The sequence below is a fragment of the Crocuta crocuta genome, unplaced genomic scaffold (genome assembly GCF_008692635.1).
Source record: "Crocuta crocuta isolate KB4526 unplaced genomic scaffold, BGI_CrCroc_1.0 scaffold20, whole genome shotgun sequence".
Lineage (NCBI taxonomy): Eukaryota > Metazoa > Chordata > Mammalia > Carnivora > Hyaenidae > Crocuta > Crocuta crocuta.
Genome location: NW_027527932.1, coordinates 7,489,315 through 7,509,750, shown reverse-complemented (window position 1 = coordinate 7,509,750; position 20,436 = coordinate 7,489,315). Strand labels below are relative to the sequence as shown.

General features: G+C 40.6%; 1 protein-coding gene across 1 annotated transcript in view; it reads right to left on the bottom strand.

Moving 5' to 3' along the window:
- The window catches only part of TOX (thymocyte selection associated high mobility group box), a 145,966-nt gene extending 126,777 nt beyond the window's left edge, over positions 1-19,189 (bottom strand). The window contains exon 1 of the mRNA XM_077751841.1: positions 19,132-19,189. Within this exon, the coding sequence (XP_077607967.1) occupies positions 19,132-19,182 (51 nt within the window). The 5' untranslated portion in view covers positions 19,183-19,189. The remainder of the gene's footprint in view (positions 1-19,131) is intronic.
- Positions 19,190-20,436: the final 1,247 nt, after the last annotated feature.

Sequence of the window (20,436 nt, the reverse complement as noted above, 5' to 3'; positions counted from 1 at the left end):
GTAGGGAAGGCAGGCAATTTATAAAATTAATGTGCACTCAAACATGTTTCATAGGACTTCCTGCTGCTCAGATCATGAGATGTCATAAAATGAATTCCAGAAGTTCTGGGAAAATCGCTTTAGAGCTTTGAAAAGCTGCATGTTTACAACTGGCAAAAGAAAAAATAATTAGCAAAGAAGGAACTTAAACATGTCTCGTAAGTGTGGTTGCATAGAAAGTTTGATACGGGGGAAAAAAGCCTTTAAAGCTATTTTTATCACGAAGATTATACCATCAAAATAAAGTGAAGATTGTTCTCTTGATTTCTGATGACTCCCATTTCTTTGATTTTCCTCTAAAAGCTAATAACTAATATTACAGCACTTAGGTTCAGTTCAGCTAATGTGAGAGAGAAAATCACACTAACATTGTTATAATAAGAATTTAGGAATATAATACAAATAAGGAGTGAAATAAAATGTAGGAATACGAATAATTCAATCAGTAAACAAATAACAACATATGTAGGGCTTTTCCTTTTGGAAAGCAGCTTGAGAGAGAGGACACTCCTGTTTAAAACAGAATGTGGCAGCCATTGAAAATATGAAGGGAGACTGGATAGTAAAATATTGTTTCCAATTAATATCGAGGCAAAGTGGTATCTAGCAGTCCTTTATGGAGCAGGTGTTATGATGAGGAGGAAACAGTCTGGGTCTGGTTCATTCTTGCAAGCCTATCTTTCAAACTAAGCATGTCTTCATAGTGTTTGAGTGCACGGGTAACAGGCCTTGCTTTTCTGACAGCACAGGGCCTGCTGAAGTGTGCAAGATTTGAAATGAGCAGGCCGAGGGTAGGAGCCAAAGAAAGTAATGTAAGGTATTCATCGGGTATTCAGCCAATAAGCTTCATGCTCCTGCGTCCAAGCGCCTGGGGTTATTTTTTCCAGATGGCGTCTATTTGTCTAACAGAAAGAAAATCTTCAAGTTGCACTTGCTAAATGTTGTACAAGTTTTACTATATTTGTTTAGGTGCCGTCAGAAGGCAGGATGAAACGGAGCGCTACTGGGGACATCTGGAATTCAGACCTGGTCACGTAGAGGCACGTGTAGGTTAGACACCAGACACAGATGAAGGCAAGACTGGATTCATCTTTGCAGATCAGTCTCCTTAGATATCTGAAGCTCTGCTAAAAAATCACCAGCTCTGAGAGTTCAAACGTCCGTTACCAACTCTCCCTGACTATAGTCTAGATCTCTTGCCTGAAAAACACGTTAGTGCTCCGTGTCAAAATTGTACATTTGCTTAAATTCTTATTTGCTTGATGTAGTTTAGACCTTGAGCCAATAGATCTAAACCATTAGTTCCTTGTACGAGCACTGATTTAAGAAGGAGCATCAAAGATTCGAGGTGGGGAGGTGAGAGAGAGGGGAAGCACTTTTGTTAATGCTGGTCTTGTAAAAAGCACTGTGCTGAGTGCTTTGACTCTGTTGTATTCACTTAATCTTTAACGACAGTCCTGAGTGTAGCTACATTATCCTGTGTTCCTGAAGAGAAAACTGAGGCTCAGAATTTAAGTAACTTTGACTCAGCTGGTAACCAGTGGGCTCAGAATACACGAGGGATCGATATACGCTGTGACATTATAAGCAGTTTAATGGCTACTATTTTATTAGGTTGAATGATACCAAGTGGCCAACACCCAGTGGTTTTTGATCCACAAAATTCCATAATTTAAGAACTAACTTTAGCTTCAGTATCAGGTTGTTTCTTATCCCAAATTACATTCCAGTGCCAATCTCACGATTTTTTACTATATTTTACCATTTCTCACTATACTTACGCTACATGAACATAAGATATCATAATTTGTCTTTGTGTCAACACTTCAAAGGCTGACCTTGTTGACACTTATCTTTTAAGAATTAAGTGGTGTCTGTTTGGAACTTCACTAAATAACATTCAGGTACTGCCAGGGATAAAGGGAAAAGATGTTTTTAATTTTATAAATGCTATTACATCTCTGAAAGGACTCAGGGATATTCCATCCATGGTATACCATAACTTTACATGCGAGCTTTTCTCCAGTAGTTAAATCTTAATTTGTGGTGTTTTAAAGGAAGGTTTAATTGGTATCACTTTACATTCAGTGATAATGATTGTACTGCAATTTAACAAAGCTAGATGGTATATGTTCATGTAATTACACATTAATGTTATTTAATCCGGGCACTTATATACCAAAACCACAGATTTCACAACCTAAATGGTAACGGGTAGTTAACGTGGATCAGGAATTTTAACAACACAAGGTTACTTGATAGTTTCTGCTCTTTACGTCAGACGTCACCATATGGTTATTTGCCAGGGGCTTATTACAGTGTAATTGATGCCACAGAAAAGTATCGTAATTGTCTAAATGTCAAAATGTCACAAAACTTACAAAAACCTCAAGGCCAGGTTAATCACTAATTATTTTGTAAATGCGGAAATGAATTAGCTAATTCCTCAATGCTGATTTCTACGAAATGACGTCTTTATTTTAATTTTTAAAAACTTAATAGGCATGAGTTTGACTTAACAATAGGAAGCTATGTATTAGAGAAAGTTGCAGTGTTTTGGAGGAATGGATTACAATCGAAAATGGTTCCGTATGTTCCGTATTCCCCATGAGGCTGGCTGGTTAGAAACAGTATTCAGTGTTTGCTGAACAAATTAGCAAATGACCCACTGGATGCATGCATGCATGTATGAATGAATAAATGCTTAGGTGACTTTTTAAAGGCAAGAAGTTTGGGAATATATCACTTTTATTCCAAGGGCATGGATAAATACCCTGTGTTCCCAAGACTTTGCACTGGTCAGCTGACAACATGGTAGGTAACGTTAATCTCTCAGCATGTCAGGAAGCCAAAAATATCCTGCTACAGATATGAAGGCTTGAGTAGCCCGAGAAAGGCTGGGGCGATGTAGTTTGGCCTGTTGATCTGTCCTGAAATGGCTTGTGCTTACCATTCAATAGAGACACAGGGGTCCCAGATGGTCACCCTTGTCCTGGTGAGTCTGGGGCTCGTAGATTCTCAGAAATCTAGACCTTCCTGCAGGTAGAACATCAGCTAAGGACCCCGCGGAAACCTCAGCTTCACATCAGGACCCCTTGAGAACGGCAGGTCTGATGTCCTTGCCTGGCTAGCAGCAGGGGCCTAACTGTACAAGTGAGCACAGAGCGGATGAGAAGGTACTCTGAGCAAAGAACAGGGACACTGTGATGAGAGCTGGGGCGAGGTAGTCACTGGAGGCTTCTGTTAAGTCTATCCTTGGGTGATCAGTGGTCCTACCACACTGGTCTACTGACTTAAGGTCCTTTTATGACTTGGCCTTATTTTCTTCCTTCAAGTCTCAGAAAGGCCAAGAGATTCAGGTATTTTTCATTCTCCAGTTGTGTTGGGGCCAAGAATCCCTTCTAAGGCCCTTGCCTATCCCATGACATACAGGACTATGTTCTGTTTTTTGTTTTTTTGTTTTTTTTTTCACAGTGCTCTTTTATTATCCTTTTTTTTTTTTTTTTACAAATAGTTTATTGTCAAATTAGTTTCCACATAACACTCAGTGCTCATCCCCACAAGTGCCCTCCTCCATGCCCATCCCCCCCTCCCCCCCACATCCATCAGTCCTCAGTTTTTGTCAGCATTCAAGAGTCTCTCATGGTTTGCCTCTCTCCCTTTCCCCCACCATTTCCCCCCTTCTTCTCCCCCTTGTTCCTCCGTCAAGTTCCTCCTAATCCTCCTATACGTGCAAACATATGATATTTGTCCTTCTCTGCCTGACTTATTTCGCTCAGCATAACACCCTCAAGGTCCATCCATGTTGCTACACATGGCCAGATTTCATTCTTTCTCATTGTGTTCTGTTTTTTGTTTTGTTTTGTTTTCTAAGCCTGAATTAGAGACCATGAAAGAGCCAATCCCGTGTCCTCCGAGGATCTATGGGCTTGATTCCAGAGTAGAATTCTGGAGAATTCTACATATGGACTTGCTCGGTAGTTTCATATTCCTTATCAGTCTTCATAGGGCCTCACACTCCTTCTAGTCTAGAGATGAGAATCTTATCAGCAGACTGAGTCCTACAGCTTGCCTTCACCGCTGGGAATGATAAAAGTCAACGGGAACCATCTATACATACGGAGAAAAATTATCTAGGGATAGTGGCATGAAATTCAAGCCAATACTTTTATCTTGGATCTTTACCAGGTGAATGAAAGGTCAATTGGAAACAAAGAAGCATGCAAAATGATTTGCTCTAAATAATAGCCAGTCTGTATGATCTAAATGATTCAAAGAACTCTAAGTTCTACAATTGCTACTTAACCTGACTCTCCCTGATCTGAAGCTACTCACTGATCCTAGGCACAGGAGAGTCTCATCATACGGCTGGTGCTGGGATGTGACCTAGGACAGCTCTACTGTAGTGCCAGAGGCTCTGTGCACCCCTTGTGACCAGGGAACAGAAGTCAAGAGTCATGGAATGTGGCCTGGGGTGGGCTGTACTATCACAAGGCTTGGCCAAGTCCATAATACATATGAGCTTTTCAAGGCCACCAAGGGACGGTTGGAAACATTAAGGTAGTAATTTCAAAATATTATCATCCTCAAGAGAGTATTTCCATAGTTCTAAATAGTAAATTCATTTTCTTAAAACCGCACCATTGGTATTTGTACAGTTAGCTTCTAAGATGCTACAGTCTTCTGCGAAGAGAAGGGGATAGATACTGGGATCGGTAGAGAGTATGCATAAGGATTCCTTCAGGGACTGATAAGAACAACCAAGAGTGTGCTGGAAGGAATCAAGCCTCTGGAGTCCAGAGGACAGGAATTGTATCTAGGTTCTCTGAAGCATTTATTAGTGTGTGTTCTGGGGCAAATTTCTTATTCCTTGTGAGCCTGTTTTAAAACCTGCTTCATGGGGTTCTTTCGAGCATTGAAAGCAAACACATAAGGTAACTTAAAAACCTAATAATCTATGTCGGCCACATAGAATGTTCTTGATAAATGGCAGCTTTAGCATAGCTATGGCTATTATTAAATGGGTTTATACATGCCATGGAATGGGTCATGTCCAAGAAAACAAACAACTACAGACAGTGTAGGAGAGGGTTTAGACATCATTATAAAGAAATTTCAGTATATCTGCCATTGAACAGAACTCATACTGAAACAAAGTATAGCCCCATCCATACCTAATGCTTTCACTTCATTGCTCCTCATAAATACCTAAGATAAAGTTCGGCCTTTATTTTAATGGAAGGAAAGTGCATTTTTGAAATGAAGGAATAAAATAATAGTGGGAAACAGTGAGCAGGTGAAGGCTGTGGAAGAGCTCTGAGGGTAACGACTTAACCGTGCAGAGGGCTACGGGTCTCCTTTTCCGGGAAGTGTGCAAGGCAGACCCGAAGCCCAGGCTGATGGCTGCCTGACAGGTCCGCTCCTACTGACCCAGGGAAAAGGCCAACGACCTTGTGAGCCACAGTTTCAGTGTCTACATTTGCAACAAAAGCTATACTTCCTCACAGACTTGCTTGTGTTATAGAAAGGCTGTCTTCACTGGGAGATTCTTGGCAAGGAGGTCAAACTGCTAGATTGTTTTTGAGACTTGAATCAAGAGACTGGGTCATAGCAAAGTAACAGAAGGTCCTTCCAATCCCTTTTGATTTGATCTGTTGGGATGCCTTTCCGGCCATTTGGCTAAAGCCATTCTCCTCGCCCTTGTTGAGCCCTCCCAGTAACCCCATTTTAGTGAAAAGGGAAAGGAAATGTCTCACCTGCCTTCTGGAAGATCCCATCCCCCCTGTCTGTTTAATTACATACTCGCATTCCTTTTTAATCATATTGCTTAACATATTCCGTGACCTGGGTATCCTGTTTACATTATTTTCTCCTTCTGCAATCCACATTTCCTTTCGCTACAGCCTGTTCTTATTTTTTATTCGTATCCCACACAATTGCATCTGGAAGTGGGATGTTAATTAGGGTTTTTCTCTTGACTACAGAGAATTCATGTTTTCATACCATCTAGAGAGAGTGTTCCTATGTGCAGACCAGGAACAAATAATGGGAACTCTCTTCCAGACGTTGCCTTTTCTTCTCTTTTTAAAATCGAGTTTTGCCACCAGAGGGGCCTTGTTTTTGCGGGTCGCTGTCCACATATTGCAATCATTATACAGAGCACTCAATCTTTGGTGACAAGAAGTCCCGTAACTCAGAAGAATTCAAAAGATATCATCTTGTACATATCTTTAAATTATGTGATGGCTTCATGCAATCATGGATACACTAAAAATATGGCTATGGTTATAACACTGTAAAATATGTTTCTCATATAGATCTTTATTTGAAAGAAAAATAAATAGCACTGCCATCCCATATATCCAGAATGCCTTAATTTTTAATCTGTAACGTAATTCCTGAAGTTTCAGGATGGCAAAGTACGGACGTTTAAATGCGTTTCATCCTTCATTGAAAATTCTTGTCGCCCTGGTTCCAATAACTAAATGGAAAGGAAAGGAAACTGAAGAGTTTCTTAGAAAAATGGTTTTCTTAAAAAAAGAAACATGATAAACTTCCTGTGTCTGTTTTCAGAAGTTAAGACATTGCATGTAATGGTGATTTCTCTCGAAAGAGATTAAACAGCATCACCGTGATCTCCAATTTCTTTAGAGGAGACTTTCAGAAGTCGGTATTTTTCAGATTCTTTTGTCCCTGCAGGAACAAGGGTTGATAGCTGGAGACTATAATGTATTACTGTGGAAAGCTTCGGTCTGTTACATAAATCATCTTAACACTCAGCAAGAATTGTCCAACAGTGCCATTGATGTGCTCAAACCAATGATCCTGCAAACAATTTCTTTGTCTTTCCTCACATGTTAGACAATAGCAATAAATCATCTTCATTTAAAAACACACAATGTACTAATTTTTTCAAGCAACAGTTATCCAAATGGAATTGTTTTTGGTAAAAAAGTACAACATTTATTTTACTGGTGCTCACTCGTTTTTTGTAACCTGTGCTAAGCAAAAGGCCACAAGCCCCTCCCTTGTCATGGAGCATTTATTGTGTCCCTACTATGTGTAAGGCGTCCTCTGGAGTGGGATCTGAGATACAGAGAACGATGAGTGAAGAAGGTGAATCAGAAAATATTTAAAACCTTACACGCCCAGTAAAGAGCGTGGTGGAAGCGTCAAGTGTAAACGGAAGTGGAATTACTTGAAGCTGGGATGATGAAGAGATCGTGACAAGCAGGATGACCCCGATAACAGGGCCTGGATATCAGACACATGGGCCGAAATGCACTATGTGATCAAGGGAGGATCATAAAAACAACAAATGAGCGAGTCTGGACAATGCAGCAGGGAGATTCAACAGCAAGGTCAGGTCTTCAGCCTCTTGGGAAACTCTAGGGGCAAGATCGGCCCCACTGTGCAAAATAAACTTGGGGGTCCTGAGCCCAATTCAGTCCTCTACTGGGGCTGGCTTTTATTGGATTATGTTTTTTCATAATTGAAAACCCAATGAGTACAGCCTGAATGAGACCAGAAAACTTGAGGGTGACTTGAGGCTGCCCCCATGAATGGCTCACATAGGCTCGTAGGGCCAGGATTGGGTGAGTTCTGATTCCAGAAGCTTCGAGGACACAGGCATCCTGGGGCAATGAGCCAAGCCCCTTCAGATTGGGGGTGGGTAGGGCAAGGTAGTCCAACGCTCTTCTGTGAACCAAGGCTGGTGGCAGCCCACTTCTCCACAGACTTCCAGAAAGGCCTTTAGCATTGACATATGGACAGTTCTGCTGCCACACGTCACGAATGATACTGAAATGGGGAACGTTTATTTCCTCTCGGTGCTGTTTGGGGGACTGCGTGAGTCTCCGAGCTACATTTTTGGGGATACTTTAAAACCAGTGTTGTGTGCCGCTGTCTCACGGGCCGCTTTGGTTAAAACAAAACAAAACAAAACAAAACAAAACAAAAAAATTCCCCCCAAAACACCAGATAAAAAAACAAGCTTCTGGGAAATAAATAACGAACTTCCCCCAATAAGCCACAATGCACACACGAATGGTTAGGAAGAGAAGAGCCACTTCTGAAACCCTGGTAAGGGCCCAAGGATGTTCTTCTGGTAACAAGTTGTCATTCTATACTGAGGGCTTAAAAGGGGTAATTAAAATATTTAAATATCACTGTTGAGCATGCAATTCTATGTACAAACGCAGCTATACTTTTTTTAGTTTTTCAGATGTTTTGAATTCTCACACTGAGTTCATATAGTTTGAGATTCAGTTCAGCATTTTTTTTTGCTTTATTTTATAAATAATCCATGTTAACCAGAAAAAAATATACATGACATATATACATGTATGTATATATACATATATATAAAGAAATCACTGTTAGTCCATCCACTCAGAAAAAAACCCCCACTATTAAAACATGTGTGTCTTTTGGGTGGTTCAGTCGGTTAAGCGCCCGCTTGGGCTCAGGTCACGATCTTGTGGTTCATGAGTTCAAGCCCTGCATCAGGCTCTGTGCTGACAGCTCAGAGCCTGGAGCCTGCTTTGGGTTCTGCGTCCCCCTCTCTCTCTGCCCCTCCTCTGCTCACACCCTGTCTCTCTCTCTCTCTCTCTCTCTCAAAAATAAATAAGCATTTTAAAAAATGTGTGTCTCTCAAGATTTTGTACAGCCCGTATTTGCTATTTTGTTTTGGGTTTTTAAGTCAGATCACAGAGCTCTGATTTTGAGCCTAGAAACGCTATCTGCAAATCTCAGCTGACCTCTTAGCAGGTGTAAGGACTGAATTTCTCTCAGCCTCAGTTTCCAAATCTGTAAAATAAGGATGACATTTGTATTCAGTTCATTACAGGTAATCATTCTTAAATGAGATGAACGAGGTAACATAAATAATTTGAGTAATAAATTGGCTCATATGAGCAATCAATAAATTGTTAGCTACATTGTTATTTATTATTTTATTATTCCATCATGAAATTTAGTCTGATCACCGAAAAGGAATCAGGGATGATTTTCCGGGCCAATAAATATCATCCACATTGTTGTTTAAATGGCTGCACATTATCTCACGTGTACATTTTCTATAATTTATCCTATTGATTCCCTGTTAATAAATATTTAGGGTTTCTGATTTTCCTGTTATGAGCTACACTGTGATGAAGAACCCCATGCATTTTTTCCCCTTAGGATACTGTTCTCAAGTTCTATATTTTTGTTCAAATGGAATCCTAGAATGTTCACTGTAGAGAAGACTTTGAGTACTATGCCTCCACTCTGCAGTTAAGGAAAATGAGGTACAGAGAGGTTAAATAATTTGTTTGTATTTCTAGAACTAGGTGGGCAGAGAGGACACCCACAACATCATTAGAGATTTACTGTTTATACATAATGCCTGAATAAAATGCATTGGTCTTCAAGATACCATCTGACGCCACAGACAGACTTTCGGCTTTGAAAAATTTTCTTTTTTTAAAAAAAACCTGTGTTAAATGGATTTTTGGTCAAGTACTATTTGCTATGTCCCATCAGGCAGCCAGTATGGAACTGAGCATTCAGTGCTGGCCTATTTTTATATGTACATATTTTATATGTATACTTCACAATACATGTTGTATGTGTTTATGGCCACTCTTTTCATTTCTGCCCATGGCATAGAAATCAGTAAATGTTGGGTCTGCAAAATCACATTCTTCATCAGGAAGCCAGGTCAGCGGAGGAGGAGAACTCAACAGATGGTGTGTGCTCTTGGTTTGTCACCTCCCTCCATCAAGGGGGGGCCAGGAAAAGGAAAGAGGGGCTCCTGTTTACTCATCACCCTCTCAGAGGCAATCCCTACTCTTTGGATCCTTTACTAGGAATCAACTCCAAGTAGACCCCTAGAGAGCTGAGGGTCATCCTACCTCCAGTCTTTGCTAGGACGCAAGCTTACCCTGAAGTGGAGCTGAAGGTATGGACGTGGGAAGAAAACAAAAAGGTTGAACAATTGGAGACAGCTTCCTCCGTTGAGTGGAGATTAGACCCTCATCTTCAGTTACCCAGAAGTGGGATCCCTGGGGAAGAGTGGCCCGAAGGGTCTTCTTTGGGAAGACTTCTTGTCCTTTATTTACCTCCCGGAGGAAGAAAGGAGAAGTGGGCAGGGTGGGAAAAGTGTACCAGCCCTGGACAAGAAAAGCCGTGAGAATACAGAGGAAAGAGGAGAGCGGTGGTGAGAAAGGGGTGGGAAAGGCTAGAGAAGAGGGGAAGGAAGGAATCGTCACCCCCGGATAAATAAAAGAAGCAGGGGGCGCCACAAAAACACCTCACCTTTGTACCGTTTTTATGTGTGTTTGAACGGGTCGGAAATAGGAAACTGAAATTGGAATATGAAATTGCTGCTTTTGTAGGTGAACGATGGAAATTTGCAAATTCATTTGCTTCACCCTAATATTTTTCAGACTATTCCCACACGTGTAACAGTACTGAGAAGTTATCTCAGTACTAACAAGGTGGTTGAGGTTAGTCCGTTAACATCTCTTGACCTTGAAGTTCTAAAATAAAATGAAGCCTCACTGAGCAAGGATGGAACTTGACTTGGGCATTAGGCCTTCCTAGGCCAGAATCTTAGCTCTGATACTTACTAGCTTTTTGCTGTTTGGCCAGACACACTACCTCTGTCATCCTTACTGAACTGTTATAAGGATTAAATGAGATAATGTATGCAAAGCTTTTGCTCAGTTCCTTGCCAGACACAGGGGGCTGCCAACTGACAGCTTTTATTATTATTATGGATTTAATTCATTCATTACCTTGGGGGTAGGGGGGCGCTAACCTAAACTTCTGGCCAAGCAGAAGCTTCCTACCACAACTTACCATCATCTTGACAAGCAAGAAGTTTAACTGAAGTCAGAGCATAAGAAATAAACAGCTCAGTAGTCACAGTATAGACAAGTCCAGGCTTCCGTGAGGGCAACTTGTGTCTGGGTCTGACAGCCTGCCCCACCCCTGCAATTCTATTACCTGCCCCCAACCCCATTCCCCTAAGGCCACTCTGCTTTGTGCATTCAGAAAACGCAACTCACAGTAGGTTTAGCCCTTCTTGAAGGAGGGCCTTCTGAAATGCAAGGAGACACCCATCTGCGTACAAGGAAGACTATCCACAAGAAGTCAATACCAATCGGCCTCAAACAATGGCCATCAGAGCCCTTGTGAGCTTCAGGCCAGGCTCCTCCATTTGAATAATTGTATGGTAGGACTAAGAAGTCATTTGCTTGACTCTGCTTGCGACAGGAGTAATTATCATAACGTGTAAGCACCAAGGAATGTATGGAGAATATTTTTCAAGACAGCCACCAATTAATTTCAAACCATTAGGGTTATAATTATAAGTTTTTATATCCAAACTGTGAAATAACATAGATCAGAAACACACACACACACACACACACACACACACACACACAGGAGAGAAAAAAAATACGGATAGACATAAAGATTAAACTGAAACCTGTGTTTCTGGGAAGTCTAGCTAAGTCTGTTCCAAAACCGAGGAACTGAAACTGCAAAGGGAAACTTGACACTTTTTTAAAGGTGTTTAGGTGGCAGAGGAAGATATGAAGAAGGAGGTCTCAGGAGAGAGATGGGTGGGTGGCAAAAACCTCAGCTTTTCCAAGCTTCAGTGTTCTTACACTAAAAATGGGCAAAATCGTTTCTACTTGATGTACTGGCGTTGATTAAATGGTAGTATTTCTTTAGAACAATCTTTAAGGGTCTTGGAAGCGGAGTTGGCATGGACCGATGACCTCAGTCAACATGTTACTATTCTTAACTTGAAAGACCATACCTATTTTACAGACACGCGTTAGTGACAGGTTTACTGGCGTAAGTGCCAGACAAAAAATCTAGCATGTGCTATACTGCAACACTTCACAGGGAGGATCATTTAGCTTTTCATAATCATTCACATGCTAAGGAGCAAATCCACAAAATACAGTTGTGAACGAGCCAACGGGCTACGTTCAAAATGTATCCCGTGCACCTGCAGAACCGGCCAGGCGGTGTCCTGGAGATCCAGCACCCTCGCCAGTGCCAAAATGCCTTGGTGTCACTTGATGGTGGCCCACGGAACAAACCCTCCTCCAAACGAAGCCTGAGGTGTTTTCGAGAATCTGTTTTTGCCCCCAGTGCTATTCCACTCAGATATTCTCAGAGCGTTTATCACTGAAATGCATCTCCCTGATGCCTAAAAAAACATACTATTAGACAATTATCATAAAAGTCACAAGCATCCTCGGCAACACACATTCATTTTGTGAAATAAAAAATGAGTCTTATATTCACAAATCCCACAGCTTGGAAATGTATATGATACACAACATTTAACCTGTCAGCTGCCTCATTAGTATCAATGAGTGGGAACTGGCAATCAGTAGATGGTGTGCTCTCCGGGTGTTTATGTTTGAAAATTTCCCAAAATAGCTCTGCTAGAGAGGTTGATATAAAACACTTCTACTGGACAAATGAATTTCAGTTTAAATCTTAGGGTCTACTTAAAGGGTTTTTTTGGGGGTTTTATTTTTTTGCTTTTTTTTTTTTGAGGAATCGTATTTCTTATGTAACTGATCATTTATAGCTAACAGAGTCAATACCCCGCTCATAACACTAATAATAACAAAGACTGGGTGGCTGAAAAATCATCTAAATTTCAATTATTATCAATAGGCAAATGATCAAGAAAATATGCAGGAAGACTGATGTGTGTTTGGCTATCAAGAGCCCTAAGATATATGTTTGTATGGTGCCCATGTTCCCAACCCATATAGCTATTAAGACATTTTTATAAACTGTAAGAAATATGCAAGCTATTTCCAGATATAATTCTGAAAAACAGACTTCCATGTAAGAAGCCAATTTAGGAAGAAAACAACATAAACAATAGTAACTTGTGTGCTCAAGTGAAGCATCTTTTTAATTTTGAGTAATGAAGATGTCAAGCCAAATGCTAGAGTAGTTTAACTTAATTAGGTGGCCTATTTTTCCAGGCATCCTTTCATTTCCCATTGAAAACTCAGCTTGTATGCAAGGCAACAACAGCAATTTTGTCTGTAATGAATACCTCCGGGACTGCGCAGAGTAATCATTTGAATGTTACACTGAAGACTGGTTTGAGTAACTAGTTTGGGCTCGTTAAGAAGCCAGACTCTGTTGGACTAACTAGATTACTCAAAGCATGGCAGTTTCCCCATTTTATTGGGTCAATGGTCAAAAAGTCAAGTTGACTTTATTCCTGAAATTTCTGCCAAAAGGAACCAATCTAGAAGTAATTGGTCTAATTTACAGTTCAAATTTATGTCACAATCATGGAAATTTTATGGCCCATAGTCAAAAGCAGGGTTTTTTCCCTCCAAAAAGGCTCTTTAAAATATTATGCTTTCTAGGCCCTTTTTCATACCTCATTTATACTTTAACCTAGAGAATTTTCTCATTAGAAAACATGTAATTAAAAGCATATCATTTTTAATATGTTTGCAGGTCTCAAAACATTGTAATTCTAACAGCAGATTTAAGAAACTACTGTACAAAAAGGAACACGGAGAATCCTATTGGCTCTACGACCAGTGGATTGCTTACGAAAAATAGAAATGCAATATTCTTGTAGGAAAAACTGCCTATTATGATCTAGTTTATTATCACATTAATTCTTTGCGTCTTGACCTTGAAGTGATTCACTGCAGAGATGGGAGTGCTGATGCCTTTTGCTGATGTGTCAAGGCTCTGGTGCCCAGATGGAGAGAAGCTACTGGAACGAAATGAGCAAGGCCAGAACCCCTAAGTGGCTGAAGTGCAGGACTGGAAATTCCTTGTAAGGAGAAGACTCAAAGAGTCAACACGATTTTTACAAATGTACACCAAATATTGTAATCACTCGCTCTTCTTTTAACAAAGAATACTTCTGATGCCAGACACTCTAAGCATAAGAGGTACAGGGAGAACCCAGGGTGAATCCTGTCTTCAACAGCTCGCAATCAGGTGGCCTAGACAAGGAAATGGGTACCAATTCTACAAGCATGCCACATGCCACGGAGGGGCCAATGTGTCCACCGATCACTCCGACCACCCTCTGGAGAGGCGTGGAGGCATGTAAAGAGGGAAGAGACACGGAGCATTCGGCAACAGGGACGACAGAAATGGAAAGGTGGAAGGGACTTTAGCGGGGGGAAGTTAATGAGACACTGTGAAGCCTGGGACTCAGGCAGTAATAATGTAGAAGGAAAGAAGAGGCTGATTCAAAAGTTATGCCAAAAAAGTGGAATCAACGCTCTCCGAGATTCACTCAGGGTTGAGTGATAAGGCAGACACTCAAAGTCTCTGGGCAACTGTGTAGTGTAGTGCTATCTCTTATGACTAGAGGCAATATAGGGAATAAGAAATTTGAGGGATGAGGGAGTAGGTTGGAGGTGATGGATTTTGATTTGATGAATTAATATGTTGAGTCTGAGCTGCCATCAGGAACAGGTGCCCAGTGGAGTTAGAAATCAAACCTGAAACTCACGTGAGCAGGCTGCTCTTAATATCTAGATGCCCTTCGACTTTTCTATTCAAAATATGTGATATGGAAGGTATGTTAAATACTTAGTTTTAAGATTCTAGGAAAAAATAGTATTGCATCTATTTTATCACTGTCATTTTTTCATATTTATTTATTTTTGAGAGAGAGACTGAGCATGAGTGGGGGAGAGCAGAGAGAGAGAGAGAGAGGAAGAGAGAGAATCCCAAACAGGCTCCACGCTGTCAGCACAGAGCCTGATGTGGGGATCAAACTCACAAACCATGAGATCATGACCTGAGCTGAAACCAAGAGTCGGATGCTTAACCAACTGAGCCACTCATGTGCCCTAATCATTGTTTTTTTGTTTTTTAATCTTGAGATTTGAGGGACCAGGTAAGAGACAGGATTTCTATGGGGGAAAAGAAAATAAGCAGAGGGAAAACTGCACAAACTGAAAATAATCCAAAATCAGATCTCAGGTCAGGACATTTAATACTTCGGGTTTATTGTGATGCTCAGAATTAACCATAAAAATTGGTTCAAGTTTAAAGGACAGGTATTCATGGATAAGGAGGAAGGAAGGAGAGTAAGAAGAAGAAAGGAGGGGGTTGCTTGGGTGGTTCAGTCGGTTAAGCATCCAATTTTGGCTCCAGTCACGATCTCAGAGTTCGTGGGTTTGAGCCCCACGTCGGGCTCTGTGCTGACAGCTCAGAGCCTGGAGCCTGCTTCAGATTCTGTCTCCTTCTCTTTCTGCCCCTCCCCTGCTCATGCTCTGTCTCTGTCTCTCTCAAAAATAAATAAACATTAAAATATTTTTTTAAAAAGAAGAAGAAGAAAGGAGGAGTAGGAGGAGGGAAGGAATAAAGGAAAGTAGTAGGGACAGAAACCAAACCGAAGGAAACAGTTTAGCAGAGTAAAAGCCAAGGTCAAGGAGAACACGATTTATTGAAAATAATGTTCAGTCAAGTAGCTTTCTTGAGTATTAAGCTTCTCTAAGACCTGACACCAGAAAAACCTTGTGATTCCCCGATCAAGTGATTATTTCTTGCATAAAAAAGATCAGTCCTTCTCAACCTTTCTCACACAGCACCCCAGCAGAGGCGTGCATGAGAATGCTCCTGCATCCAGAGACCTGGGGGAAATGTTGCCAGTGTGAGTGGGGAGCTCAGAATGAACAGGTAGCCATGGAAAATGATATTCTGGAAACTGCCATGGAAAAAGAAAGAATGAGGAAAAATAGTGGCACATATTCAAAATGAAACATGAATTAATAACCTTGGTGCCACAGAGAATTTGGGTCAAGAGAACCAGACTCCTCTTCCACTTCCTTTGATGTATTTAATTGAAATGAACACGTATATCTTGAGTAGAATCATGTATAAGGAGCTACTGAAGGTACTGTAATTCTAGGAGCTGGAGAAAGGGGCTTGAGTGTTTTTCAGGGTAAGAGGCCTCAGAGCATGGGAATCTGTGTGGGCTTGGAAGATTCCAGAGAGGAGTCAGAGCTAAGGTGGGAAGCCTTGCCCTTCTCTACTCTGCCATAGTGATCAATCAGACATGACAGGTTAAAAATGAGAAAGAAGGCCACACTTCATGTCTGGCTTTCCTTTCTGTAACAGGTTCTCAACTTCCCACAAACTACTCGGGAGGGAATCTGCAAGCTCATGAGGTATCAAGAAACACGGTCCCCCTTAGCCAGGGCCTGGGAACACACAAAGAAATCTCACATCACCTGCTTAAATTCAACGCACAGTAATGGTAAATAAAAAAAAAAAAAAGAAAAAAGAAAAGAAAAAAAAAGAAAAGAAAGAAAAAAGTGAAATGGTGTTTAAAGTAAAGCACTGAGTGGCCAGCACACTCACAGCTAGCTATTAGAGGAGAAAATAGTCAATATTCCAAGACTGGAGCTAGGGAGAGGTAGAAATGTCATGGGTTTTTATTGCATATTTGTCAGGCTTATTATAAGGTAGTATACTCAATTTAAAAGCTGCCTATCAATTACAGAATTATATGCAAAAAAAATTTTAAGGATTTGTCTACACTAGCTTAAGAGGTATAGAATGTATGCAGTAGATAGTGCCAAATTGCCCTTTGGGACTGTCTAAAAGAATATCATTAATTTTTACAGTGTACTTCCATTTCTGGAGCCATTCCAGCATTGGCTTTCTATAAAAATCATTTCAAGTTTAGAATTATGCTATTTGCTCGCAGCAACATCACAGGAGCAGTAGTGAACCATATGCTGCTACTTAGCAACTTAGTCTGTAAGTCCCAGAGCATGTACTGATTTGAAAATTGAACAGGAATTATAATTGTTGAGTGATGCTATGAGGCAAGTTGTTTTGGATTACTAAACTATGCAGATGTTTGATGTTATGTAGGAAGAGGAATAAAACTATTTTTTTCCCCGTAAGATGACTAAACTCCTATTTATGGTTGCCGAAAAGGCTAAATTGATTAAGCTTCCCTAAAAGAATACCAGGTAAAATGAATTTTTGGACACACTGTATTACAGTAAACAAAAGGGATGTTAAATGAAAAATTTAGCTAAGGCCATTCAACTTATGTCATTTGCAAAGTTTATTCCCCAGTAGAGTATGTATTATCTCGCATTAGTCTAATTTTTAAAATGGCACATTCTAGAAACATTTTTATATATGCTACATTATTAAAAAATAGTTTGCTTCTGGCACACAAACCTGCCATATTTCTATGAAGCACAGAAAGTATTTGGGGCTCTTTACTCTTTCATAAATTATCACTGGTATGTATTAACGCACATATGTAGGTATGTATGTATGTATGTGTGTAATCACTGGTATTTAAAACATTCTTAGTAACTCCTGATTGAAATAGTTGTTTGATTCGAGTCAGGGCTGAATAGTATCTATTGTACTTGAATTTTAAAATCTAAGGAGCCAAGTTGTTATGATGTATATGCTTTGAATTTCCAATCCTTTATCCAGAAGTCTTTAAGACGGACATAATGATTCTCTGAAAAGGAGCAGCTGCTTTATAACAGCAATCATTTATTGAGTTTGTGTTTCTACTGTTTCAAACAAATTCAATTAGCCCTTACACTTCAAAACCCTAAAGGCACCAAAGAGATGATACTGGGTTGCTTTAATCTAATCGTAATACTAAACTTGTCAGTACAGTTTGGGGATTGATGGTTAGGAGAAAATTAATAGTAACATTTTTCATTTTTTAATCAAACAGTCCTATTCAGAACTACCTATGGATCTCGGAGGCTACTTAGCTGAATGAATTCAGTGAAGTTAAGGATTCTAAATGCAAAGCTCAGCCTTCCAAAGGTATTCGGAAAGGGATCAACTCAGTTGAATGGAAGGAAATGGAGTCCGGATCTTTGAACTCAGTGATGACCTTCTCGTCTGAACAATATAGTGTAGTTTCCAGAATGTTTGCCAGAGGAGGCAGCGATCATAATGACTTCTAAATGCAAAGTTCACGGAGAGGCAGGCTGGCCTCTGTTTTGAGTTAAGCACGAGATGTTCTGCGCTCAGAGAAATTTCAAAGCGTGCACCCCTAACGTATACATTGGATTAACTCACTGACAGCCAGCACGAAGCAAAATAGAAGTTTTAGTTACGTTCTCCATTCCCCCACCCACACACGTTATCAAATCTCTTTGGACAGCTTTGCAGGCATTGAAAACTCCTAGGTCGGAGTTTATACCACAGTTACTGATACCTGAAACTTCAAACTGCCATGGTTTTGCTGCTATTCCAGGAAAAAAAAAACACGTTCGAATCTACAAAATGCCCCTATGAATTCTCCCTTGTCTTCATTTATTCACTTACTTTTCGTTTACGCTGTTATGATGCATGATGCTATGCTTGCGCTTTAGGGCAGTTATACTTTGGCTTTATTTAAATGTCCTCACCGGATTAAAGGGCCTGGTCTTACGTATCTAAAAATAAATAGCCCAGCATCCACTTTTATAAATGTAACCATTTACATTTTCTTTGGACCTTTGTCGTCACTTTTCACGGTTAAATACCTTGTCAGCCATTCCTAGTGAAATGGCCACACGTGTGCTCTTGAAAGATTTCAGTCACATCATGCACTTTGGCGTAAAAGCTACCCGCCCAGTAGAGGCTGAAGGCAGCCGCACAGTGCTCACGGCCCCTGTGATTCTGGTTATAAATGTAGGCCTGTGTTGACAGCTGCCCCAATAGTTGATAATGAAAGCTATCTGTGACATGTGTAGCTTCTAATGATTAACTCGTCTATAGGCAGAAACGCAAATAACCTGCACCTGTAAAGACTTTATTTCCTAAAGGTAAAACAACTGTTTGGGAAAGATCATGCTGGCGAAACAGCTGCTTGCCATTCTGGAGAGGAAACAAGGTAGTATCTTTCAACAAATGCCAACTCCGGTGTTTTATCAGCTCTATCTCATTAACTGGAAACAAGGCTTAAATGCTTTGTTTATAAATTATGATTATTCCTGATTGCGGCAGTTACTGATAGCGCTACTCATTTGCAAGGCAACTCTGAATTTGTTTAATTACAATTTGAAACAAGGCAGAGAAGATTAATTAACCCACCTGGCTGGCTGGCACATAGTCCTGGCTCGGCTCTGTCATGCTCATATACATGTTCTCACCGTCAAACTGCGGATGAAACAATAGTAAACATTCAGCAATCTTGACTGTGTGTGTGTTTGTTGTTGTTGTTGTTGTGTTCACCATCAAACTGGAAAACAGTAGCCATAAAAAAAAAAAGCACTGTGGTTGGGGAATACGGAAAATCTGTCACAGCAAGGGAGCCTCATCTTTTCTTTGAGGTTTCTGCTGTCATCCTTCCTGACCCTGGATGTCAGTGATTTGGAGTAATTAGTAATTACAGCAAGCAAGCAAGAAATGAATGGTTTCCTTTCATCTGCAATCTGTTTTAAAACAAAAATGGCTCATTTTGCATCCCATGTCTGCATACTGCCATTCAGTTGTGATGAAGCATTAAATGAACGGCATGGTTTCTGGGAGAAAAAGGCTAATGGGAAAGACACTGAGGCACAGCTCAGTGCGTTCTGAGTTTAGCTCCGCGAAGTGAAAACGTGCGGAGTTTTCATCGTGGACCCGAACCAGCTTCATCACAAGAGCCTTAAGAGGAAAAATTTTAACTTTATCACAATATTGAGAAAGAGCATGGGGCACCAGTACCATGGCCGAGAAGGAGATGACAATGGATCACGGCAAAAATATACAAGCTCTACGATGAAAATTCCTCTCTAAAGTTTGTCAGAGCTACGGAAGTCACGTAGGTATCACGAATGCAGAGAAATTCACACACAGATTGGCAAGTCCGGAACAAGAAGCGAGGAGGAAACTCATGGGGCGGTAGCAGCGCGGGGCAGAACAACAACAACACACTTTACATTATTTGGGTTTTCGAAAGCAGCGATCATTCCATGCAGACTTACTCCCCAGCTATCTTTAGTCATTTGATAAATGGGCAAAGCATTCCTCTTTTAGTTACAAGAAGAATTTCCCCCTAGGAAATAATCAAGTGGACTAATACAGCCGGCTTCAAAGAGCTGACTCTGAGTATACTTTCATTGCCAGACTAATTTCAGACATGGGAACTTGAAAATCTGAAAAATTAATTTTGAAGACAGAATAATGTTATCGATGGAGGTGCAAGGACACAGTAACAGGGGCATGGTTTATGTATCATCAAGAAAGAGAAAATTGTGGTATAGACATCTCGGTCCACCGTCTATGAGCTGCCAGTGTAGGAGGGTTGTAAAAACACTGGAACAGGCCAAAGACTCTGAACGGTAGTCTACACCGCCAGGTGCCCTGAAGATTCACACAAAAGGAAAGACCTCCCTACGGACACCGAAGCACTCA